This window comes from Balaenoptera musculus, chromosome X (genome assembly GCF_009873245.2).
Source record: "Balaenoptera musculus isolate JJ_BM4_2016_0621 chromosome X, mBalMus1.pri.v3, whole genome shotgun sequence".
In the NCBI taxonomy this organism is placed as follows: Eukaryota; Metazoa; Chordata; class Mammalia; order Artiodactyla; family Balaenopteridae; genus Balaenoptera; species Balaenoptera musculus.
Genome location: NC_045806.1, coordinates 60,809,825 through 60,837,094, shown reverse-complemented (window position 1 = coordinate 60,837,094; position 27,270 = coordinate 60,809,825). Strand labels below are relative to the sequence as shown.

The 27,270-nt window shown below is 37.6% G+C and overlaps 1 protein-coding gene across 2 annotated transcripts in view; it reads left to right on the top strand.

Annotated features, from left to right (window-relative positions):
* Positions 1-22,046, top strand: part of RLIM (ring finger protein, LIM domain interacting) — a 31,620-nt gene extending 9,574 nt beyond the window's left edge. For both annotated transcript variants that reach the window (XM_036839795.1, XM_036839796.1), the window contains exons 2-4: positions 12,574-12,766; positions 13,682-13,765; positions 15,071-22,046. In XM_036839795.1, coding sequence (XP_036695690.1) covers positions 12,598-12,766; positions 13,682-13,765; positions 15,071-16,689 — 1,872 coding nt within the window. In that variant the 5' untranslated portion in view covers positions 12,574-12,597 and the 3' untranslated portion in view covers positions 16,690-22,046. The remainder of the gene's footprint in view (positions 1-12,573; positions 12,767-13,681; positions 13,766-15,070) is intronic.
* The last annotated feature ends 5,224 nt before the right edge of the window (positions 22,047-27,270 follow it).

Sequence of the window (27,270 nt, the reverse complement as noted above, 5' to 3'; positions counted from 1 at the left end):
TGGTAAGATTTCATTAAACCTTGAGGCGTGAGGGAAATGGGGAAAGACTAAGCGGGGGCTGAAGGAACAGCATTAGTAGAAGTGTGAAGGTAGTAAAGCACAAAGTGTGTTGGAGGGAGGGGATGGGGCAATATAAGTGGATTGGTCTTACCAAGAAAATGTTATAACAAAATTGTGCCACTGGGAATATGTGGCTTAGTATGACCCTAGGCCCAGAATAGAAAACCAAGGGACTATCCATCCTTAATGACATTTTAGTCCAAAGGGTCTTTTGAAATCAGTCTGTTCAAACTCCCACCTAATAAGGACAAACTCCCACCTAATATCTAGCCTCTGCTTGAATATTTCCAGAGATTGGTAATAGCTTGCTTCAAGAGACTGGTTACATCTCCACTTTTAGACAATCTTATTTGTTAGACTATTAAAAGACAGAATTATCTGCTTCCATATTTCTTCAATTCTTGGCCCTAGTTTGACCCTATGGTTCTGCTTTCTTTCATGTTATAACTCCAAATATTTGAAGATGGTAATCATATCCATTTTTAGTCTTGTCTTCAGGCTAGACATCTCCAAGTAATTCAACCATTTCTTTTTTTTTTTTTTTAAGAAAGTACTTGAACTGCGGTTTTTTTTTTGTTTTTTAAATTTATTTTCATTTATTTATTTATGGCTGTGTTGGGTCTTCGTTTCTGTGCGAGGGCTTTCTCTAGTTGCGGCACGCGGGGGCCAATCTTCATCGCGGTGCACGGGCCTCTCACCATCGTGGCCTCTCTTGTTGCGGAGCACAGGCTCCAGACGCGCAGGCTCAGTAGTTGTGGCTGACGGGCCCAGTTGCTCCGCAGCATGTGGGATCTTCCCAGACCAGGGCTCGAACCCGTGTCCCCTGCATTAGCAGGCAGATTCTCAACCACTGCGCCACCAGGGAAGCCCTCTTTTCTTTTCTTTCTTTTTTTTTTTAATTTATTTTCTTTGGCTGCGTCAGGTCTTAGTTGCAGCATGCAGGGTCTTCATCACAGCGTGCAGGATCTTCCTTGTGGTGCGGGCTCTTCGTTGTGGTATGCGGGTTCCAGAGCACGTGGGCTTTGTAGTTTGCAGCACGTGGGCTCTCTTGCTGAGGCACGCGAGCTCAGTAGTCGTGGCATGTGGGCTTAGTTGCCCTGCGGCATGTGGGATCTTAGTTCCCTGGCCAGGGATTGAACCCACTTTCCCTGCATTGGAAGGCGGATTCTTTACCACTGGACCACCAGGGAAGTCCCTCAACCGTTTCTTTTATGGTATTCCCTGGCTTCTCACCATCTTGGTCACTCTAGATACTTTCTTGTGTTTGTCAATGTCCTTTTGGAGGTATTTTAAATGTTTCAAATACTCCACATATAGTCTGAAGAGCAAGTTGCATTGGCACTGTTACCTACTTTTATCTGAACACTATGGCCTGGGAAAACAACATGTGACTCTTAGGTTTCTTAGTAGCCAGGTCAAGCGGTCTTTTTATTGAGCTTTTGTTAACTAAAAACTTCAGGTCTTCATGTGAACTCACCAAGACAGGTTTTTTTCCCCTATTCTGTACTCTTTTTTTTTTTTTTTAAATTTATTTATTTTTGGCTGTGTTGGGTCTTCGTTGCTGCATGCAGTCTTTCTCTAGTTGTGGCGAACGGGGCAGGGGGCTACTCTTCGTTGCGGTGCGCGGGCTTCTCATTGTGGTGGCTTCTCTTGTTGTGGAGCATGGGCTGTAGGTGCACGGGCTTCAGTAGTTGCATCACGTGGGCTCGGTAGTTGTGGCACACGGGCTTAGTTGCCCTGCAGCATGTGGGATCTTCCCGGACCAGGGATTGAACCTGTGTCCCCTGCATTGGCAGGCGGATTCTTAACCACTGCGCCACCAGGGAAGCCCCCCCTATTCTGTACTCTTACTATGGATTACTTCAGCTTGCTAACCCTTAAAGTGTTTAAGGTAGCACATTTATCATCATTTTGTTGATTTCAGCTCATCTTCACAGCCCAGAGAATTCAGAACATTTTTTATTATATACATCTTCATTACTAACTCCCAGCTTTGAGTTGTCTGTAGATTTGTTTAGCATTTCGACATGGTTCTTTTAGAAATGCTAAGGACAGGGCTGTTTGCAGGTTAACGTTGCTCCATAATCTTTGAGAGTGGTATTTAACAACTGTGAATCTGTTAAATTATTGTCATCAAGCTCCTTGCTACTCAGACTGATCAGCAGCATCAGCATCACTTGGAGGCTTATTTAAAATGCACGCTCTCAGGCCTCACCCCCAACCTACTGAATCAGAATCTGTATTTTTACAAGATTTCCATATGATTTGTTTGTATGCTGAAATTTGAGAAGCACTGATCTAGTCCACATTTCTCCATAACGATAGGATGCAAAACCTTTTCAGACTCTGTACAGAAACCAAGCTAGACTAATCGGCAGTATTATCCTGATGCCCCTATCAAAGAGTTTCTCAACCCTGACTGCACAATGGAATTACCTGTGGAATTTTTAAAATATCACTGTCTGGTTCGCCCCAGAGAAAGCTCCCCAGGTGATTTTAATGTGAGAATCTTGTAAAGCAAGTTGTATGTGAAAGAAAACTATGTAAAGCAAATGAGGTTAATTTGGCAGTGAATTCCACTTCTGGTGAACATATTTCTTCTACGTGTTTGCAATATATCTGATAGTCTATTGCAGAATTTCCCCCTAGGTTTCTCGTCAGATTTTGCTGTGCTATAGCTTATAGACGTCACTTTCTTTGAAGATTACATCATCTAGCATCTCTCCTGTTCTCTGTGATTTCTCAGAGATTATCATTGGAAATATTGCAGTTTTGGCTCTTGATTCTCTCTGAGAAATTTGGTTTTTTCCACTACTTCCAGTTGGAAGATGATTCTCCGTGTTGAATAAAATAGAAGTTGAGTGCCTCTACCTACCATCTTCTGTTAATATACCAACCCCCTCACATGCTTAGTACAAGACTCCATTCTCCTTTCAGATTTTGTTTTTCAAAGCCATTTTAAAAAATCTTTCCCATACTTTTGAAAGTTTCTGTTCCTGGTGGGCTTTAGCCTCCCTGGCACTATTCTTAAGACTTTGTGCCATTCTTGTAACAGTCCTTGGTATGTGAGTTTTCTGTTATCTTTGGTTCATGTCCTTCAAATGTCAGAACTTACCAGATGTTTCTGCCTTCTTTGAAAGCTTTACATTTTTAAAGCCTTTCAGCCCTACTGAGTTGTATTTTTTTTGAATTTTATTTTTTTATACAGCAGGTTCTTATTAGTTATCCATTTTATACATATTACTGTATATATATCAATCCCAATCTCCCAGTTCATCACACCACCACCACCCCACGCCACTTTCCCCCCTTGGTGTCCATACGTTTGTTCTCTGCATCTGTGTCTCTATTTCTGCCCTGCAAACCGGTTCATCCTGTACCATTTTTCTAGGTTCCACATATATGCATTAATATACGATATTTGTTTTTCTCTTTCTGATTTCGCTCTGTGTGACAGTCTCCAGATCCATTCACGTCTCTACAAATGACCCAGTTTCGTTCCTTTTTAGGGCTGAGTAATGTTGCATTGTATATATGTATATATGTACCACATTTTCTTTATCCATTCGTCTGTCGATGGGCATTTAGGTTGCTTCCATGACCTGGCTATTGTAAATAGTGCTGCAGTGAACATTGGGGTGCATGTATCTTTTAGAATTATGGTTTTTGCTGGGTATATGCCCAATAGTGGGATTGTTGGGTCATATGGTAATACTATTTTTAGCTTTTTAAGGAACCTCCATACTGTTCTCCATAGTGGCTGTATCAATTTACATTCCCACCAACAGTGCAAGAGGGTTCCCTTTTCTCCACACCCTCTCCAACATTTGTTGTTTGTAGATTTTCTGATGATGCCCATTCTAACTGGTGTGAGGTGATACCTCATTGTAGTTTTGGCTTGCATTTCTCTAATAACTAGTGATGTTGAGCACCTTTTCATGTGCTTCTTGGCCATCTGTATATCTTCCTTGGAGAAATGTCTATTTAGGTCTTCTCCCCTTTTTTTATAATCTTTTTTTTTTTGGCTGTGTTTTGGGTCTTTGTTTCTGTGCGAGGGCTTTCTCCCGTTGCAGCGAGCAGGGGCCACTCTTCATCGCGGTGCGCGGGCCTCTCACTGTCGTGGCCTCTCGTTGTGGAGCACGGGCTCCAGACGTGCAGGCTCAGTAGTAGTTGTGGCTCAGGGAGCCAGTTGCTCCGCGGCATGTGGGATCTTCCCAGACCAGGGCTCGAGCCCATGTCCCCTCCATTGGCAGGCAGACTCTCAACCACTGTGCCACCAGGGAAGCCCCTCTCCCCTTTTTTTGATTGGGTTGTTTGTTTCTTTAATATTGAGCTGCATGAGCTGTTTATGTATTTTGGAGATTAACCCTTTGTCCGTTGATTTGTTGGCAAATATTTTCCCCTATTCTGAGGGTTGTCTTTTCATCTTGTTTGTAGTTTGCTGTGCAAAAGGTTTTAAGTTTCATTAGGTCCCATTTGGTTGTTTTTGTTTTTATGTCCATTACTCTAGGAGGTGGGTCAATAAAGATCTTGCTGTGATTTATGTCAGAGTGTTCTTCCTGTTTTCCTCTTAAGAGTTTTATAGTGTCCGGTCTTACACTTAGGTCTCTAATCCATTTTGAGTTTATTTTTGTGTATGGTGTTAAGGAGTGTTCTAATATCATTCTTTTACATGTAGCTGTCCAGTTTTCCCAGCACCACTTATTGAAGAGGCTGTCTTTTCTCCATTGTATATCCTTGCCTCCTTTGTCATAGATTAGTTGATCATAGGTGCGTGGGTTTTTCTCTGGTCTTTCTATCCTGTTCCATTGATCCATATTTCTGTTTTTGTGCCAGTACCATATTGTCTTGATTACTGAAGCTTTGTAGTATAGTGTGAAGTCAGGGAGTCTGATTCCCCCAGCTCCGTTTTTTTCCCTCAAGACTGCTTTGGTTATTCAGGGTCTCTTGTGTCTGCATACAAATTTTAAGATTTTTTGTTCTAGTTCTGTGAAAAATGCCATGGGTAGTTTGAAAGGGATTGCATTGAATCTGTAGATTGCTTTGGGTAGTATATTCATTTTCACAATGTTGTTTCTTTCAATCCAAGAACATGGTATATCTCTCCATCTGTTTGTATCATCTTTAATTTCTTTCATCAGTGTCTTATAGTTTTCTGCATTCAGGTCTTTTGTCTCCTTAGGTAGGTTTATTCCTAGGTATTTTGTTCTTTTTCTTGCAGTGGTAAATGGGGATGTTTCCTTAATTTCTCTTTCAGATTTTTCATTATCAGTGTACAGGAATGCAAGAGATTTCTGTGCATTAATTTTGTATCCTGCCACTTTACCAAATTCATTGATTAGCTCTAGTAGTTTTCTGGTAGCATCTTGAGGATTCTCTATGTATTGTATCACGTCATCTGCAAACAGTGACAGTTTTACTTCTTCTTTTCCAATTTGTATTCCTTTTATTTCTTTTTCTTCTCTGATTGCGGTTGCTCAGACTTCCAAAACTATGTTGAATAATAGCGGTGAGAGTGGACATCCTTGTCTTGTTCCTGACCTTAGAGGAAATGCTTTCAGTTTTTCATCATTGAGAATGATGTTTGCTGTGGGTTTGTCATATATGGCCTTTATTTTGTTGAGGTAGGTTCCCTCTATGCCCACTTTCTGGAGAGTTTTTATCATAAATGGGTGTTGAATTTTGTCAAAAGCTTTTTCTGCATCTATTGAGATGATCATATGGTTTTTATTCTTCAGTTTGTTAATATGGTGTATCACATTGATTGATTTGCATATATTGAAGAATCCTTGCATCCCTGTGATAAATCCCACTTGATCCTGGTGTATGATCCTTTTATTGTGTTGTTGGATTCTGTTTGCTAGTATTTTGTTGAGGATTTTTGCATCTATATTCATCAGTGATATTGGTCTGTAATTTTCCTTTTTTGTAGTATCTGTGTCTGGTTTTGGTATCAGGGTGATGGTGGCCCCATAGAATGAGTTTGGGAGTGTTCCTTCCTCTGCAATTTTTTGCAAGAGTTTGAGAAGGATGGATGTTAGCTGTTCTCTAAATGTTTGATAGAATTCACCTGTGAAGCCATCTGGTCCTGGACTTTTGTTTGTTGGAAGGTTTTTAATCACAGTTTCAATTTCATTACTTGTGATTGGTCTGTTCATATTTTCTATTTCTTCCTGGTTCAGTCTTGGAAGGTTATATCTTTCTAAGAACTTGTTCATTTCTTCCAGGTTGTCCATTTTATTGGCATAGAGTTGCTTGTAGTAGTCTCTTAGGTTGCTTTGTATTTCTGTGGTGTCTGTTGTAACTTCTCCTTTTTCATTTCTAATTTTATTGATTTGAGTCCTCTCCCTCTTTTTCTTGATGAGTCTGGCTAATGGTTTATCAATTTTGTTTATCTTCTCAAAGAACCAGCTTTTAGTTCTGTTGACCTTTGCTGTTGTTTCCTTCATTTCTTTTTCATTTATTTCTGAACTGATCTTTATGATTTCTTTCCTTCTGCTAATTTTGGGTTTTGTTTGTTCTTCTTCCTCTAGTTCCTTTAGGTGTAAGGTTAGATTGTTTATTTGAGATTTTTCTTGTTTCTTGAGGTAGGCTTGTATTGCTATAAACTTCCCTCTTAGAATTGCTTTTGCTGCATCCCATAGGTTTTGGATCATCGTGTTTTCATTGTCATTTGTCTCTAGGTATTTTTTGATTTCCTCTTTGGTAGCTTCAGTGAGCTCTTGGTTATTTAGTAACGTATTGTTTAGCCTCCATGTATTTGTGTTTTTTACGTTTTTTTCCCTGTAATTGATTTCTAATCTTACAGCATTGTGGTCAGAAAAGATGCTTGATATGATTTCAGTTTTCTTAAATTTACTGAGGCTTGATTTATGACCCTAGATGTGGTCTATCCTGGGGAATGTTCCATGTGCACTTGAGAAGAAAGTGTTGTAATCTCCTGTTTTTGGATGGAATGTCCTATAAATGTTAATTTAATCTATCTCGTCTGTTGTGTCATTTAGACCTTGTGTTTCCTTATTTATTTTCATTTTGGATGATCTGTCCATTGGTGTAAGTGAGGTGTTAAAGTCCCCCACTATTTTTGTGTTACTGTCGATTTCCTCTTTTAGAGCTGTTAGCAGTTGCCTTATGTATTGAGGTGCTCCTTTGTTGGGTGCATATATATTTATAATTGTTATATCTTCTTCTTGAATTGATCCCTTGATCATTATGTAGTGTCCTTCCTTGTCTCTTGTAACATTCTTTATTTTAAAGTCTATTTTATCTGATACGAGTATTGCTACTCCAGCTTTCTTTTGATTTCCAGTTGCATGGGATATCTTTTTCCCTCCCCTCACTTTCAGTCTGTATATGTCCCAGGTCTGAAGTGGGTCTCTTGTAGACAGCATATATATGGGTCTTGTTTTTGTATCCATTCAGCCAGTCCGTGTCTTTTGGTGGGAGCATTTAATCCATTCACATTTAAGGTAATTATCGATATGTTATCCCTCCCTTCCCTCCCTCCTCTTTTTTCACTGACTTGAGTCTTTCCTTGACCTCCCAGGCTAAGCTTATAGCTTCTTTCTCTGTTTAGGAGGTTGGACTAGACTTCTAATGACCCTTCCTACCCAGAGATGCTATGCTCTTTAGTGTCTTTTGTGTGTGTGTGCTGAAAACAGCTTCATTGACTCAGGCATCCTTAATCACTGTGCTCCTGGGATCTGGCTCCATTTTCTTAATTGTTATGGGTTTGTTTTTGTAGGTCCTTTTCTTCTCATGTGTTTCCCACTTAGAGAAGTTCCTTTAGCATTTGTCATAGAGCTGGTTTGGTGGTGCTGAATTCTCTTAGCTTTTGTTTGTCTGTAAAACTTTTGATTTCTCCATCGAATCTGAATGAGATCCTTGCTGGGTAGAGTAATCTTGGTTGTAGGTTCTTCCCTTTCATCACATTAAATATATCATGCCACTCCCTTGTGGCTTGTAGAGTTTCTGCTGAGAAAGCAGCTGTTAACCTTGTGGAAGTTTCCTTGTATGTTTTTTGTCATTTTTCCTTTGTTGCTTTTAATAATTTTTCTTTGTCTTTAATTTTTGTCAGTTTGATTACTATGTGTCTCGGCATGTTTCTCCTTGGGTTTATCCTGCCTGGGACTCTTTGCGGTTCCTGGACTTGGGTGGCTATTTCCTGTCCCATGTTAGGGAAGTTTTCAACTGTAATCTCTTTAAATATTTTCTCAGGTCCTTTCTCTCTCTCTTCTCCTTCTGGGACCCCTATAATGCGAATGTTCTTGTGTTTAATGTTGTCCCAAAGGTCTGTTAGGCTGTCTTCATTTCTTTTCATTCTTTTTTCTTTATTCTGTTCCGCACCAGTGAATTCCACCATTCTGTCTTCCAGGTCACTTATCCATTCTTTGGCCTCAGTTATTCTGCTATTGATTCCTTCTAGTGTATTTTTCATTTCAGTTATTGTATTGTTCATCTCTGTTTGTTTGTTCTTTAATTCTTCTAGGTGTTTGTTCTTTAATTCTTCTGGGTCTTTTTAAAGCATTTCTTGCATCTTCTCGTTCTTTGCCTCCATTCTTTTTCTGAGGTCCTGGATCATCTTCACTGTCAGTATTCTGAATTCTTTTTCTGGAAGGTTATCTATGTCCACTTCTTTTAATTGTTTTTCTGGGGTTTTATCTTGTTCCTTCATCTGGTACATAGCCCTCTGCCTTTTCATCCTGTCTATCTTTCTGTGAATGTGTTTTTTGTTCCACAGGCTGCAGGACTGTAGTTCTTTTTGCTTCTGCTCCTGAGTTGTATTTTTTATAAATTATTTTCAGGACTATTTATTGATCCTTCACAAGTGGACTTTGTCATGTTGTTAGTGTTCAGAATATTAACTGCTTAATATTAGCCAAATGTGGTTTTCTTTGGTTTGAGAAATTATGGCTGAACTTTTTCCTTTGTGCTTTTCTGTATTTTTAAAAATTAGCTGTGTGCTATTACCAATACTAAGTTGTTACTTAGGTATGTATGGGACATTTTGGCTTCCTTTTGTTTGTTTCTTTGATTGCCTGGCCCATATAACTTTTATGAGTGTTTTATTTAAGCTCTTGACTTCTAGTCTTCTTAAAGTTTCAAGTTATTATGAAAACAGTATCTTTCAGAAATTTATATAGTTTATTCTTACCAAAAGTAAGGAATCTTAGTTATGAGGTTAGGAAACTCCAAAAATATTGCATCTCCCTCTCCTTCTTTGACATATTTATCTTATTTGTTTAAACAATGATAGAGTAGTTCTAAAAATAATGATCTAAGAGAGACAATGGGGAGAGCTAGGTGTGCCCATGTACAGCCTAAAATTTGTTTAGACTCATTAGATAGGTAGAGAGGCTTCTTTGTTTTTATATCTGAAAGATGGTTTGTTTTTATTTTTCTCTAGTATTGACTTGTAAACATCCAGATACTTCATGTGTTGTGTGTGGGATTAAATCCTAGTACCAATATAGATTACCTCTTTTCTACAGATCAGATTTTCATATGTTTATGGAATTAACTTTTATTTTGTCAATGTGAACTTCAATAAGGTCAATCTGAGGTTGGAAGGAAAGGAATTAGAGAATGAAATTTTTTGTTTGGATTCTTCTCTTAGTTTAGTTTTCAGATATATGTTCTTTCTTTTTAATTTTGTTTTCAGTTTTAGAAATTTCTATTGACATATCCTCATACTCACTGATTATTTCCTCAGCCATGTCCAGTCTACTACTGAGCTCATCAAATATATTGTTTTTTTCTTTTAAGTGGGAAGCAGCCGCATAGCACAGGGAGATCAGCTCGGTGCTTTGTGACCACCTAGAGGGGTGGGATAGGGAGGGTGGGAGGGAGACGCAAGAGGGAGGGGATATGGGGATATATGTATACATATAGCTGATTCACTTTGTTATACAGCAGAAACTAACACACCATTGTATAACAATTATACTCCAATAAAGATGTTTAAAAAAAAAAAAGTGTTGGCTAGTTTCATGTACTATCCCAGAGCGGGGGTTGGCAAACTTTCTGTAGAAGTCCAGATAGTAAATTTTTTTCACTTTGCTAATCAAAATTGAGCATATTACATAGTTATTTATTTAAAAACAGAGAAACCAAATTTCCACAAAGTTTTTCTTGATAAAACTCACAATGTAATAATAATTGAGTACAGTGTTTTGTAATATAGGTCTACTAATGAGAAGAATGGTATTCTTTTGCTGGCGGAGGGGTAACATTTTGCTTAATTGGTTCTAAACGTACTCCTTTTCAAAATCATTTGCAGATGTTCCTTTAGTGTTTTCTGACTTGAAGTGAGATTTTACATATTTCATCTTTGAAAATGTCTATTCACACATATAGGTAGGTCTTGCTCTCTAATCAGTACACAAGCATAGAATTTTAATGAAGTATATTCACCCCTTTAGAAGGTGTTTATCGAATTTTTCATTAGATTCTTCTCTAGATATTTACTTTTTAGCAAGCATATCATTAGACTGCAGAGTCATCACTTTCAGTTGAAGGCTAGGTGGAAGCTCCTCAGTTACACAGTTAAGTGGATTTTGAAACAAGGAAATTTCCTTTGTACTTGCATTGAGGTCCAAAAAACACTTCTGGAATTGTAGTTTGTGCTTAGAAAATATATCTGCTACAATTTCTATAGGAATGGAGCTCTCATTTCTTCGATAGCACAAGAAGTGCATAAAGCAGCTTGACATTGTGATTCCAGTGTTAGTTATTGTTGAAATGACTTTACTGTAGTATAAGATTTACATATTATCTAAGCACTGTAATTTTAGGTTGAGTTCATTCAGAAACATTATGAAGTCTTCAGAAAAAGCTAATTTCCCAAGCCATTCCTTGTTTGGTAATAGTAACTGAGAGTAGTTCCTTTCATTCAGAAACAAATCTAATCTTGGACCTGGGTACAACAAATCACAGTAAAACTTTACCAGTGCTAAGCCATCAAAATGAGCACCTGGTAGAGCAAGTCAGGATATTCAGCTTCTATTTCTGACAAAAATTCATGGAACTCACTATGTTTAAGTCCACTGTAGTGAAGTTCACCGTTGACATTACTGGTTCAATAATGATAGATACAAATATTTTTTACAAACTACCTATAACTGCTATATAATGAATAACCATAGACTTTAAACACCTTACATTTTCATAGGCATTGTAAATTTGTCCAAGTAGGTCTACACTTTTTTTTTAACCACTGTTTCAGTTGTAACACATCTTAGCAGATTCCACTTCATGTTGTGCTGAATTAGTGTTTCTCAGCTTCTTTGAAAATATTATCACCTGTAGTTGTTCCATGCAAACTCTTCATAGAGGCCACTTCTGTAGTTACTTCAAACTCCTCAAATAATCAATGCTTGACTCCTTGAATAAACAGCTGAATAGTATCAGTTATATTTGTCAGCTCATCAAGAACCAAGGAAAACCACTGGAAATCATTTGCTCCCTTGTTTTTCACTTGATTATTGACATATCCCAGTATCCTCAACTTTCTGAGCAACTGTTCTCATCAAAAGGCTAATAATCTTAAACAAGTTTATTTTCTGTGGACACGTTTCTTTAGCTTCTGCAGTCAAACACAGTTTAACTAACACATCATTGACAAATGGCTTTGCTTGCTTAGCCAACAAATGAGCCACTTGGAAACTTACTTTGGTTGAAGCCTCATTTTTTATTTTTGTGAGGAAATATTTTGTGATGAGATACTTTGTTTTAAATTTTTTAATTTTTCAGGCTGTAGCTTTCCTGTGAATTGGGAATATTGTGATGAGTGCTTAGTCTGATAATATTAATGTATATTTTATTTTAGCACAGTTTTAGCGCTGTTGCATTATAAATATTACCTTTGCCATCTAATAACAAAATAATCCATATTCCACTGCACCTTTAGGCATTTGAAGTCCATTTTCTCTTCATTTAATATGATGAGTGTGCATTGGTAATTTAAAAAATGTCACAGTGTGGTGATAAGCATGGCACTTGAAATGCTGTCAAGTTATAGTTGCATCGCTGCAACTTACAGTGCACAGATCGCCAGTGCAAAGTAGTGAGAGTGCCACATACAGTCTTGGTCACAACTACTCAGCTCTGCCATTATAGCATGAAGCAGCCATAGAAAATATGTAAGTGAATGTGTATGGCTGTATTCCAATCAAATTGAACACTGAAATTTGGATTTCATATAATTTTCACACATCACAGAATATTCTCTTAAAAAAACATTTAAAGGTGTAAAAATCATTCTTAGATCTCAAGGAGAAAAAAATAGGTACCAGGGCTAAATTTGGCCCATGGGCCATAGTTTGCCAACCCCTGACCTAGTCTTTTCGTAGTATAACAGTGCTTTTCAGGAGTTTTTCTGTTATGAAATTTCATTCATATGAGGTCTTAAAATCCACGTCTGGACCTGCATTCTGGATTTTCGCATAACTAAAACTGTTCTATAGAATACATACTGACTTCTGTTTTCAAGATTGATCTCCTTTCTCCTTTTAGATAATTTTCCACTTGTTCATCAAGATGGAAAGCTCAGATTCTAACGATAAAGGAAGCGGTGATCAGTCTGCAGCACAGCGCAGAAGTCAGATGGACCGATTGGATCGGGAAGAAGCTTTCTATCAATTTGTAAATAACCTCAGTGAAGAAGATTATAGGCTTATGAGGGATAACAATTTGCTAGGCACCCCAGGTATGCAATGTGTAGTTTAAGGATTTATATATGTAAATTGCTGGTCTTAAAAAAAAAAAAGGAAACCTGTATTTTAAAAAAATGTTTCTTTAGCCATTATGAAGTATGATTTTAATACAAGGGATGTAGAGTGACATTAACTGCTGTACTTATTACATGATTTTGTTCACTCATATTTGGAATTATCCTATGTCAGGTTTTTTAGTTAGGAATTATATTATGAATTTATAATGAGCTAAATTCAAGAGAGTGGACCTGAACAATCTTTTTGTTATTTCTCTTTATATAACTTACTAGACATTAGTAGTCTTGAGGAGCTAATGGGAACTTCAGTTCTTAGGACAGACTTACTCTGTCATAATCAACCAGAGCTAGCCTTGGGTAAAATAGTCAATTATTCAGAACTTTGTGCTTGGTTATTCTCCTTTGCTTGATTAGGTCCCATTTGATTCTAGTTAAATTTCATTATCTCCCTTCCTCCTTGTTTCTCCTTAATTCTATTAACCTTTGAGTGATTCCTTAAATTTTAAAAGGTAAGGTGTTAGTTAGCATGGCTCTTATAAGAGGGAGTGCATTTTGAGACAACAGTACCAGATTTGAGTCAGAATGCCAAAGTTGGCATTCTCGCCCTGCCATATATTAATTAACACGTCAGTCTCTCACTCAGTCTGAGTTTCATTGTTTTAAAATGCAGATAACATCTGCCTCCCAGAGTTGCAGTTTTAAACGATGAGATACTGTATGCAAAAGCATTTTGTAAACTGGAAAGAAATGTGAATAAATATAAGTTGTAATATCATGCTCTCAAATAGTTGAATTTTACCCAGGTTTCCTACTTACTCTCTGGTTGTCATCTCAGATGGATAAGTCATTGTTTTTTATTCATAATTTGGCAAACATTTTAAACTATTTTAGGTGAAAGTACTGAGGAAGAGTTGCTGAGAAGACTACAACAAATTAAAGAGGGCCCACCACCACAAAACTCAGATGAAAATAGAGGTAAATTTTGGTGGGGGGAGGGGTGGAGGATGGAATGGATAAGGAGCTTCCTAATGATAAATGTCAGCCAAAGATAATCTAGCAATGGCACAAATTAATTTGGTGCTAAGTAACTGCTCATAAAAACAACTGGCATTTTCTTGATATTTGGTGAGAATGTTAACTTTTTTTTTCTGCTTCACCTTTGGGTTTTTTGTGTTAATTGGAACATAGTGAGGAATGGCCTATTTTAAATGTGATTTTTTTTTTCTTGATTTTCCACCTCCATTGAAATTTCCCCCTACCTACTGTATTATTCCTTCCTTATAAACATGAGTTCCTCACCAGCAGAAAGACATGTTGCATTCTCTAATCTGATGGTTCTCAGTGGGGTATAATTTTGCCCCCTAGGGGACATTGGCAATGCCTGGAGACATTTTTGGTTGTCATGACTGGGGGTTTGCTATTGGTATCTAGTGGGTGGAGGTCAGGGATGCTGCTAAACATCCTAAAATGCACAGCACAGCCCCCACAACAAAGACTTATCTGGCTCAAAATATAAATAGTCCCACTGTTGAGAAATCTTGCTCTTACCTCGGGTCTGGTGTTTCTCCCTCAATGTGAAATAGGGAATTTGACTAACATAAGAAGCCATGATAACAGTTAGGTTCTCGAATGTGCCATTATATGTACTGTGCTAGCTTCAGACTATTTACTTGGTCTGATCTCCAATTTCATGTTAATTTAAAATCTTGGTAACGTGAAGAAGTATTCAAATACTTTTAAACCTGTAAATCTTGTTTATATTTTTGCAGTGACTAAAGCAGTCTTGTATTTTTAAATGTCCCATATTATCAAAGGCACTTAAGTCAAGAGCCTAAAGAAATGTAGACTAATGAAAATTTGACAAAAAAATGTAATTTGAACTAAAATATTAGCCCTGTACCTTAACTGGTGTTTACCTTGGTTGATTACATTAGTGTTGACAGTGGACTGAAAAAATGTTGTCATCTGACAGCCCACAGTGGTATGTTAGGCTCTGTATATGATGAAGTGCTAAAAATAGAGTTCTTCCCAATTCCCTTTTTTTAAAAAAAAATTCCCTAAATTTCTCTACGATTAGCTTGCTCTTTTAAAATGGAATTGAAACTTTCCTGCTTTTACTGCAAATCAATGCAGTATGGTTTACAAAAATCTGTAAATGTGAAATCTGTTCAGAATCTTTGTTCTTTTTTTCTAATATGAAGTTTCTGAGTACTCTTACATGATTTCCTAATTTTAATAGTTCCTTTTTCTTCCTCTGTTCCCTCCCTTTTTTAAAAACAGGTGGAGACTCTTCAGATGATGTGTCTAATGGTGACTCTATAATAGACTGGCTTAACTCCGTCAGACAAACTGGAAATACGACAAGAAGTGGGCAAAGAGGAAACCAATCTTGGAGAGCAGTGAGCCGGACTAATCCAAACAGCGGTGATTTCAGATTCAGTTTAGAGATCAATGTTAACCGTAATAATGGGAGCCAAAATCCAGAGAATGAAAATGAGCTATCTGCAAGACGTTCTAGTGGAGAAAGTATGGACAACAACAGCCAAAGGCAAGTGGAAAATCCACGATCTGAATCAACATCTGCAAGGCCACCCAGATCAGAACGAAATTCAACTGAATCATTAACAGGAGAAGCCCCACCTACCAGAGGTCAGAGAAGGGCAAGAAGTAGGAGCCCAGACCATCGGAGAACCCGAGCAAGAGCTGAAAGAAGTAGATCACCTCTGCATCCAATGAGTGAAATTCCACGAAGGTCTCATCATAGTATCTCATCTCAGACTTTTGAGCATCCTTTGGTAAATGAGACTGAGGGAAGTTCTAGAACCCGGCACCACGTGACATTGAGACAGCAAATAAGTGGACCTGACTTGCTAAGTAGAGGTCTCTTTGCAGCTTCTGGAACCAGAAATGCCTCACAAGGAGCAGGGTCTTCAGATACAACTGGCAATGGTGAATCTACAGGATCAGGCCAGAGACCTCCAACCATAGTCCTTGATCTTCAAGTAAGAAGAGTTCGTCCTGGAGAATATCGGCAGAGAGATAGCATAGCTAGCAGAACTCGGTCAAGGTCTCAGACGCCAAACAACACCGTCACTTACGAAAGTGAACGAGGAGGTTTTAGGCGTACGTTTTCACGTTCTGAGCGAGCAGGTGTGAGAACCTATGTCAGTACCATCAGAATTCCAATTCGTAGAATCTTAAATACTGGTTTAAGTGAGACTACATCTGTTGCAATTCAGACCATGTTAAGGCAGATAATGACAGGTTTTGGTGAGTTAAGCTACTTTATGTACAGTGATAGTGATTCAGAGCCTAGTGGCTCAGTCTCGAGTCGAAATATGGAAAGGTCAGAATCACGGAATGGAAGAGGGGGTTCTGGTGGTAGTAGCAGTTCTGGTTCAAGTTCCAGTTCAAGTTCCAGTTCAAGTTCCAGTTCTAGTTCCAGTTCCAGTCCTAGTTCCAGTTCCAGTGGTGAAAGTTCAGAGACTAGCTCAGAGGTATTTGAAGGCAGTAATGAAGGAAGCTCATCATCAGGCTCATCAGGTGCCAGGCGAGAGGGTCGACACAGGGCCCCAGTAACATTTGATGAAAGTGGCTCTTTGCCCTTCCTTAGTCTGGCTCAGTTTTTCCTCTTAAATGAGGATGATGATGACCAACCTAGAGGACTCACCAAAGAACAGATTGACAACTTGGCAATGAGAAGTTTTGGTGAAAACGATGCATTAAAAACCTGTAGTGTTTGCATTACAGAATACACAGAAGGCAACAAACTTCGTAAACTACCTTGTTCCCATGAGTACCATGTCCACTGCATCGATCGCTGGTTATCTGAGAATTCTACTTGTCCTATATGTCGCAGAGCAGTCTTAGCTTCAGGCAACAGAGAAAGCGTTGTGTGATTAAGGTCTGAACTCTCAGCTATGTAGCTGGTATAGTGATGGGCAAACAGGAATCACTTGCTTTATGTCCACTTTTTGAGTGGTGCTTAAATGTAAAGTAGCAACCTGAATTGAGTCATTGCTTTCTGAATGAATTATTGTCCTTTCTCTAATTTCTGTTCCAGAATAAAAGGAAATATTTAAAAAGCAACGTTTTAGGACATAAAAATCTGATTTCAGTATCAGTAATTGTTATTACTGATGATTTATCATATATAGTTGTCAGTTTCTCCTTTGTTATCTTAAAAGATCTGCCTTAGCAATGGCTTTTATCTGTTTCATGTTGATCTTTAAAGTTTCCTATGCCATAGGAAAGAGGGGCGAAGGAAATTCCCAGTTTAGACTAAGTTACAGTACATGTTTCCTAAGTGATTGCTTAAAGCTATACTGTTCCCAGTTATTAGTTGGCACAAATTCACCTACATTCTGAATATCATTTGTTCACCTTTCAGACAAGGTGATATTGGACATGTCAGTGTAAATAACACTAAGGTTAGGATCTTCTAAGTGTATAACTGTCTCCTAAGCCCATCACTGTGGCACACTGTAGAGTGAGCTTATAGTTTAATTGAGATATTTATCTTGTGGAAATATTAAAAAAAAAAGCCTATGCTTGTGTAAGTGAAAAAAAATCACATTCATTTGTTTAAAAATGTAAAGCTATTTTGTAGAGGCTCAGTACTTTTCCAATGCACTGTTGTATTAATGCGTTAAAAATTGTAAAGTACCATGCTTAGAAATGAAAAAACTGCTTTTTGTGAGCCAACATAGTAAAAAACACACCAAACAAAGTACAAAGCTGCTTTTGTAAGTGTGTAGATGTAAGAGCAGAACATATCTATGATATTTAATGTATGTGAACAGCTACTGTGACATGCAAAGGAAAGGACAGAGTGCAGAATTGAACTGCATTGAAGATCAGTGGAAATTGTTTATTTTAACTTGGATTTAGGCAGGAAATGAAAGACAGGAGGAGTAAAGAAAACTGCTTGGAAGAACTTAAACTTTTCATGAAGACAGTAGTCATACAGATGTGAGTGAACTGGTTTCATATGGTGAGATCCTGGACACAGTATTCTACTTGAGCAGATGACGCAAATTTGGCAGAGCTTTGGTTTAAGGAAAACAAACCACTAGCCCTTAGCACAAGTTACACTGATGTTTTTTACAAGACTGCTCCTCAAAAAAAAAAAAAAACCCAAAAAGCAAAAGATGGAGGAAAGAGACTATAAACCACTTTTAGCATAGGAATTGAAGTTGGTGCAGATGTATGTACTAATAGGAAAGTCTCAAATTTGCATTGTTTTCGAGATTTGTCATTCAAGGTACCGGTGCCCACTTGTTTAATGTTTTGTTACTCTCTCTCTAACACAGACCTAACATCTCACATTTAAAGACAAGGTGAAGAATTAAGGGATTTTTATTCTTTGTGGAAAGTGAGTCGTGTTGGGTTATTTGAAATTGAAATTTTAAATGTGCTGCCCATATTTGAAGTTGAGAATGCTGACTCACAAATCTATGGGATATGCACTTTATGTTGTTTCCTTAGTAAGCTTTGTGAAGAACCCCAGTACTCTTGCCAACTTTCTCTTGAGGCTCGTTGGGGTTAGGATTAGTCTGACTGTGGAGGACTGTCTTTGTTTTTCTGGGAAAAGCTAATGGGCCCAAAGAGGGATTGAACACATCCTTGGCCTTTAACAAAGTGAGCTAATTACCCAGGCCTAGTCAGATACTCTACAAAATAAACAAGTCTGCTTTAGAAATTATCTGGCCACCTTAACTGTTATCAACTCAGCTGTAAAGATTATTTCAAAGCTCATTCTTTCATATTTTCCTCTGGCTTTCAATCCTACCTAAGTATCAAGGAAATTGTAAATATGGTAGTTGTTTACTAAGGATATGTACTGCTCTTGCAAGGAAATAATGTCCAAACAAAGCTTCACTTATTTTTTTTTAATATAAGCAGATTTCACTGTTTATGGCGCTTATGTAATACATTTTATCTTTTTAAAAAAATTGTCCATGTAAAAGTCAGGATTCCTTTATATTTGTGAGCCATGTCTCCTTTCCTAAGGGTGTATTCTTTGGTTTTCAGATCTGCAGGGTATTCCTGATTGGCTAAAAACAAACCCAGTTTCCTGTTGGTATAAAATGTCCCATTCTTATATAGGGGTGTTCATTTTAAATAGTTTAAAAACAACTGCATCACATTCTAAGCATAAAAGAAAGTTATTAACAGGTACCTTCCTAACCTCCCAAGATGTATTTTACTCATTTGTGAAGTATTAAAGAGGTAACTCATGCAGAATGCTGGTTATGAATGTAGATATTGAAGCTATTCATAAACACTGGAAATAGAATTTTAAGTTTTTAGCCTTCAGTAGGATGCACATATTGGACATGTGCATGTGGAAACCTTTTTCAGTAGCACTCATTAATTTCCATTGGATTGTGTAGAATGGATGCAAATATTTTAGTGGAATTTGCTACTTGATTTTTTTTTTTTTTGCAAGGTCCATGACCAATATGTACTTACTAGTATGGACATTGAAGACAAGGTCATTTGTAGGTGTCAGATGTACATTGGAGAACAAAAATCTTTTTTCCCACCAGCATCCAAACACCTGTTCTCTTGAGGAAGCATTTTCTTGCAAAAGACTTTACATTTCATTTTGTATCTTTGCACTTTTTCTTTATTACAGGAAGGTTCTGTCTTGAGGACCTAGTTTGAACTTCATGCAGTAATAGGAACAAGAAAATCAATGTTGGGATTACATTGTTCAAGGCATAGGGAAAAGTACTAAAAATGGAATTTCCTTGAATATTTCAGATTATTTTTTAAAATTCACTTACTAGTCTGAAACATTTGAGGTGTTATGTTTAACTCCAAGCAGTTGACATGATTGAGATTAGTACTAAAAACAAAATTGAACAAGTTAGCTTTAAAGTTTGCAGACTTTATCTGTAGCAACACTAGAAGATGAGCCATATTCTTAATTTGGAATATTTGCTCTAAAAAGAACACATTAGTTATACCTCAGTGGTGTTGATGGAGGTGGGGATTGAGAAAAGTGTTCACATTAGTGTTGGAGTATAGGTAATCAGTTGTACAGTTAACAATGACAAAAAACGTTTAGCACCAGGATTTTATATATATATGTATGTGTGTGTATATATATATATGTATAAAATCTCTAAAAACATGATTGTTGGAGTTCATCCAAACTTTAAGATTAGGAAACTATTATCTATAAGTGTTACCTCAAGTAATTTTTTTTCCCTGGGAAAACATGTTCATTCCGTGCCAAGTATTCTCTCCTAGTGTCCGTGTCTCAGATTATATTTATGAAGGGTTATCACTTAATATACTTTGTATTTAATCACCTGCTTCCCAGATGTCCATGACATAAAATGGGTCAAGCATCAGCCATAACTTTTGGCAGTTCGCAAAATACCCATGTGATAAGGAGGTGAATGGCCATTTTTACAGCTTGCTAGAATACAGTGGCACCTTGTGGTTGTTGTTGATACTTTTAAAGATGGAGGATATTTTTATTCCTCCCTTTACTCCACCCCATTTCTTTGTTGTTTTGTGAACGAAAAATACTTGTAATCTGCCTTATTTGAGTTTTTAAGTTTTACCTTACTGGCTTCCCTGTCAAATGTATTACCAATATTAAATACATAGAAGCCACGTTTGCAGGGCACTTTTATTGTCTTATAAGACTATGCTGATTGCTACTTTCTAAAGTATTCTGTACCTTAGTAATGCAAGAGACTGATAAGGCACATGTTAAAGTGTCAGGCGTTTTTTCCCCCTTAGTATAATTCTTCAGTATGTGTAATACTCAGTAACAGTGTTGTAATTCATTGAGTTAACGAGTAAATTGTGCGCTTTTGAAAAAACATTTGAAAATGTAAGTCAACTTATAACATGCTTCATTTGGAAAATTAAAGTGCAAGGTCCAAGTAACTAGTATTTCAGTTATTTTTAAATCAGATTTTTAATAAGCAACTAAGAAATAGCTGTGAGTTACGTACCTGCCCTTTACAATTTTTAGCATTCTGAAATGAGTTCTTAACTGGAACATTTCTAAAATACTAATATTCCCAACAAGTAAACAATCTCACTTGATTTAAGTAACTCCATTTTGTATCTAAAATACAGTATAGAATTGAGCTGTTACTGAGCTGTTGGACTCTCAAGGAATAACAAGTTTGTATCAGTTTTACAATTTTCATGTCTACATAGGTATTTTAATTCAAATTTGAAGAAAATAGGCACACCCTTCAACACTCAGAGATACTTATTTTTGATTAGGATTTGTTTACTAAAGACCCCCAAGCTGCTTTATAGTTACTTAGATTGAGTGATATCTTAAAGACATGCAGTGAAAGTGAACCCCATCATACCACTGTGCCTAGTTATTTCAGGGTTCCTCTATCAGTTCCTCATCTTGCAGATTTATCCTAATACCAAGGTATGGCTGAACCAGCTGTCCAGCCTTAACTCTTGAGTGCCCCTTTGCTAACGTTCTTTTAACTGAGTGATTTGTGTTTTAACTGTCCAATGTTTGGATTTTACCTCTTGATGGCTCCATTTGTCCCTGGTGCTGCTTTTAAAGATGTAGGGCCATGTGATCAGGTATCAAGTTGAGTAGGTACGCAATTGGCCTGGTTATGTATCTGTGCCTGTTTTATCTTCTCCCAGGAAGAGCTGCTTTGGTATAGATGTTTACTTAGATTCAGATAAAGAACTGGGCAGCGATTTTGGAAAGCTTTCTGAAGCCTATAAGAACCTGAGGGGATTTGGAGGGGGAACAGTAACAAAGGCTGCCTTTATGTCTTTGAACATGAAGCACATAAATGTATGTTCTGTAAAGACTAAAGTGATTGTTATACCAGGGCTTCCTGACCTCTGGGAGAGACTTTCAAAAAAGCAGAAAGGAGCACAAAGTGAAGTGAATTTGGTTGGTTTGCTTTATCTGGTTTCTCATTTTCTTTCAATTTAAACCTGAACACAACACCCTTCTCCAGTATCTATCCAGCAGACTCCTGGTTGGGAAGCCCTGTGTTAAATTTTGAGAATGTACCCAGTTTCCTTTTTTTTTTTTTTTTTTTTGTACAGTGCTTTACATCTGCTAAAAGTTAACTTGTTTAATGCAAAACAAGACCTTGAAGGGTCAGTCATACTAAAGCTGGTTTGATTATTAATAGTTATCTTTTAGGAAGAAGCTTTTTCCCTATGTAAGATGTCATACTGCAGATTTAAAATATAGACTATCAATAAAATGCATGAAGTGATCATTTGTGCTTGATCATCTCTCCTTGGGTTTTTCTTTTAAAAGGGAAATCTGATAAAGGTTCTGTTGCTCACACCAATGTCAGATGTGGTTTTTAGAATCAAGTAGAATTACAGTGCAACCTTGATTTTGATTCCCCTCAGTGTGGGCAGGTACTGGTTTATGGAATATAACTTCCGTATCATGTAATTTAATGGCTTAATCTTTCAGTGGTTAAAAGATTAAACTCTATTCCTATATAAGAATCCGGGAAAGATTTATGTAAACGACATTTTAAGTAGGTGCATCTTTGCTGTTTCTTGTATTCTCCCCATTGCCCTGCCCACTCCCTTGCTTGATCTCTGTAAATACAAAAACTTGTCTAGGTGTGCATGTGTGCTCACACAGCTTTTGTCTTCCATCCCTACTTCCAATCTCTTAAACATGTTGCCTAAACCACTAAGAGTCTTTGTTTCTAAGTAGGTCATCACATTCTGATACCTGGATGTGACTTCCCCTTGGTACTGGTATTCATTTAGCTGATGGTGAATTTTATTACCATTTCATTTCCTCTAGTGCCTACAGAGCCCTATCATTGGCATAGGAACACAGTTCCTCGGGATTTTTGGTGTGGTCAGCTCTTCTTTTCCCCATGACCTTCCCAGGGTTTTACTTTTAGTGTCGTTCATGATTCTATTCTTTGAAACTCAAGAACACCAACACCACTGAATAGTTCACATTCTAGACAACAAAGTAAGCCAATACACAGGCATCATGTTGAGGGAAATTTAGAAAAGGACCATTACCTAGAACAATTTGGTAAATCAGAGTGGATTATAGCTATACTCTTAATGGTCGTTTAAAAAACAGGAAATGAAAGCTAGGGTCCAGTTTCTTTGAATTCAGGCAATATTTAAATTTAAGACCTTGCAAATGGATTACTAATGGCTATATTAAAAACAGCTAATTTTTTTCTGGTTGCTGTCAGGTGTTTTATTAAGTATTATAAGTTAATCCTCAGTTATTCTGAGGTTTATTATTACCACCCTGTTTTATAAATGTTGTGACTGAGATACTGGCATTTGGTAATTTGCCCAAGGTCACGTAATGAGTGGCAGAGTATTTCCAAGTCTGATCTCTGATTCCAGAGCTTATTTTCATTGTGCTCTTAATCCTGCTGCCATAATATGGGCCCTAATTTGTTTTTTTAAATATTTATCTCAAGTCCTAGAGTAATTAATTACTTATGAGGTATGATTTCTTAGAATAAACATTGGTTTTGGGTAGTTTGCCAAGGAAAACTCAAAGGGCAAGTCTGAGAAGGATGAAAGATCATATATTGTAAATTCTGTAAGTCACTTTGGGCATTACTAAATACACCTTAGCGTTATGTGTATCAAGGTGTTTCACTTCCAAAAATTTGGAAGGAGGCTGGAATGTGTTGTAGAAATCTTTAATGTTAATGGTCATCTCAGCCTCATTAAATGTGCTCTTGGCCCCAGTTATGACTTGATTTGAAATATGAAATGACTAGAAAAAAATTGTAGCTTTTTTTCTTAGAATGCCAGCCAGTTTTATTGGCATCCAAGTTAATGCCCTTTAAAGTTGCCTTGGGCAACCATAGGCATTCCAAGAATGTCATGCTTGCTCAGAAGATACTTGGAACTTGTGAGCAACTGAGAGAAGCAGCCCTCTTCAGTTTGTTCATGTGGTCATCCTTGAGATGAGTCTTGACTGTTTCAAAGAATTATCTTTTTCTCAGTGGATGGAGATTGCCACCCTTAAGCATATTCAGAAAAATACTGTGTGTTCTGAAAGCAATCACAAACAAGGCAGTTCAAGTAATAGATTTAGGAAAAGTAAATGGCTGCCTAGGTGAGTGCTTTAAAAAGATTATCACGCCTCATTCAACATTTAAACACAGGGAGAAATAGAACCCCTACTCACAAGGAGCAGGCGTTTCAGTGGGGAGACATGTAAAGTATTACAAAAACCTTAGAAGATACACATAGTGTAATTATCCATCCCCATGCAAATGATATTTGACGGGAGCAGTGAGGAGGAACGGAGTGAACAAGGGCTCATCTGAATTTAGAGTTTGTTTCCTCAGCTAATAAGAGGTAAATACGTATTGTGCTTGCACTATGTACTAGGCATTGTGGTGGTCCGAGGTTTCTCTTCCCCTTGTTTTTGGCAGGATGGGGACCCGAAGCCTCTGAAAATATTGCTGAATTTCTCAGTGGACAGTGTTGCTGACTGTGATGTACCTACTTTTAAAAAAATTCACAATTTCCCCTATCTGTACCAGATGTTCTAGAATAGTGCTGTCCAGTGGGAATATAATGCAAGTCACGTGTAATTTAAAAATCTCTAGCAGCTACATTACAAAAGGAATAAAGATAAGAGTTGCAATTAATGTTTATTTAACCCAATAAAGTAAAAATCTTTTAACGTGATCAATATAAAAATTATTAGATATTTACATTGTTTTTTTTTTCATATTGAGTCTTCAAAATCTATTTTACACGTATACTATGTCTCATTTTGGACACCAAATGCTCAGTAGCAACAAGTGGCTAGTGGCTACCATATTGAACAGTACAGTTCTAGAACAATATGGGAGAGAGTGATTAAAGTAGGTGGGATGCAAATGGTGATATGTTTTAAAAGTTCACCTGTAGATATGCATACCTTATCTGCTCACACTGCCCTAGAACTAAATAGGCATCATGCTTTTACTTGCGTGTCAAAGCTGTGGCTTAGAGTGTCTATCCAAGCTTACAAAACTACCATCTTTCTCCTCCCCTTTTGAGGTTAAAAGAATACACTCCCTACCAAAGCTTGAAGTCTAACCATTAACAATAGCAAAAAACCTTACTTAGCTGGTTGAGGGCTCTTATGATTTAAAGGTTAGGGAAGCCCATCACAACTCCACCATTATGTAGCAGCTAATAAATAGCAGTTGTTACATTTACTTATTGCAGGAACAAGCACCCAAAGTTTAATGTGGATTCTCTTAGTTCAGTTATGTTAAAATAATACAAATAATTTCCAAGCAGTTGCTATATAATCTGAAATTGCTGCGTTTGAATACTCCTGGCATAGGTTAGAAACTGCTAACCTGGATTTACAATCTGTTTCTACTTTGTAGCGATAATATATATGTTTAAATGAGTTTCTTGGAATGGAAGGGGGAAGTTAACATGAGAATAGAGGCTACCAGATCAAACTTCAGCCTCAGTGAAAGTATTTCCCAACACCAAGTCTCTCTGATGCCATTGCTGAAAGTTTGTTTTGTTTTGTTTGGCAACATGAAGTGAAATATTAACTCCTGTGAAGAAAGAGCTTTTGGAGTTGAGGTTTTAGAAAAAGCTGATTCATTTGGCTTGGCTTTACTTATATTTTCTGTGTGAATATAATGTAATATTTTCTGTGGCCTTTTTATTTAAGAATCTGAAAACCCACTTAGTAGTACAGGATGGATGTTGGTTTCTAGCATGGGTGACAAACCTATCTCTAGCATGTGAATCAGATTGCTTACTTGGAAGAAGCCAGAGGAGCACATCACCCAGCTTCTTTCAGAATCTTGGGTGTAGCCCCTCTAGATTAAAGGTGAAAATTACAGAAGAGTCATTCTGTTTTGTCTTGGCCCTGCCCTTTCCTGGGAGAAGGAAAAGAATGGAACAGTGTCTGAGGCTCTGTTAACACGAAGATACAGGATTGTTCCTAAGGAGAGACCAACTTGGCAGCTAAGCCCAAATTCTGCCCTATTGCTCAAATTAAAAAGAACACTTCCCTAATAATACTATCTTCTCTGGCATCCAAGGTAATCCCTTTTCTCCACATGTGCGGACCAGTAACATCTACATTTTTAAATAGGAAAATCATTCAGCCTAATCTACTAAATAGAAATATATTCCAAACTTCATTTTAGTGATGTTATCTAACAGCCCTTGTACAGATATGGGCACTGACTGGGCCCTTTCTCCGTTATTTATTTTTTTAAGTCTGAAGTCAAAATCACTTGGAAAAAAAAAAAGCTGGAGAAGCCATTCTTTTTTTTTTTTTTTAACATCTTTATTGGAGTATAATTGCTTTACAATGGTGTGTTAGTTTCTGCTTTATAACAAAGTGAATCAGCTATACGTATACATATATCCCCATATTCCCTCCCTCTTGCGTCTCCCTCCCACCCTCCCTATCCCACCCCTCTAGGTGGACACAAAGCACAGAGCTGATCTGCCTGTGCTACGTGTCTGCTTCCCACTAGCTAGCTATTTTACATTTGGTAGTGTATATATGTCCATGCCACTCTCTCACTTCGTCCCAGCTTACCCTTCCCCCTCCCCGTGTCCTCAAGTCCATTCTCTACATCTGTGTCTTTATTCCTGTCCTGCCCCTAGGTTCTTCACAACCATTTTTTTTTTAAGATTCCATATATATGTGTTAGCATACGGTATTTTTTTATAACATCTTTGCTGGAGTATAATTGCTTTACAATGGTGTGTTAGTTTCTGCTTTATAACAAAGTGAATCAGTTATACATATACATATGTTCCCATATATCTTCCCTCTTGCATCTCCCTCCCTCCCACCCTCCCCATCCCACCCCTCCAGGTGGTCACAAAGCACCGAGCTGATCTCCCTGTGCTATGCGACTGCTTCCCAGTAGCTATCTATTTTACATTTGGTAGTGTATATATGTCCATATATACACTACCACTCTCTTTGTCCCAGCTTACCCTTCCCCCTCCCCGTGTCCTCAAGTCCATTCTTTATGTCTGCGCCTTTATTCCTGTCCTGCCCCTAGGTACATCAGAACCTTTTTTCTTTGTTTTACATTCCATATATATGTGTTAGCATACAGTATTTGTTTTTCTCTTTCTGACTTACTTCACTCTGTGTGACAGACTCTAGGTCCATCCACCACACTACAAATAACTCAATTTCGTTTCTTTTTATGGCTGAGTAATATTCCATTGTATATATGTGCCACATCTTCTTTATCCATTCATCTGTCAGCGGACACTTAGGTTGCTTCCATGTCCTGGCTATTGTAAATAGAGCTGCAATGAACATTGTGGTACATGTCTCTTTTTTTTTTTAATTTATTTTATTATTTATTTTTGGCTTCATTGGGTCTTCGTTGCTGCGCGTGGTTTTCTCTAGTTGCGGCGAGTGGGCGCTACTCTTCGCTGCGGTGCACGGGCTTCTCTTGTTGCGGTGGCTTCTCTTTTTGTGGTGGCTTCTCTTGTTACAG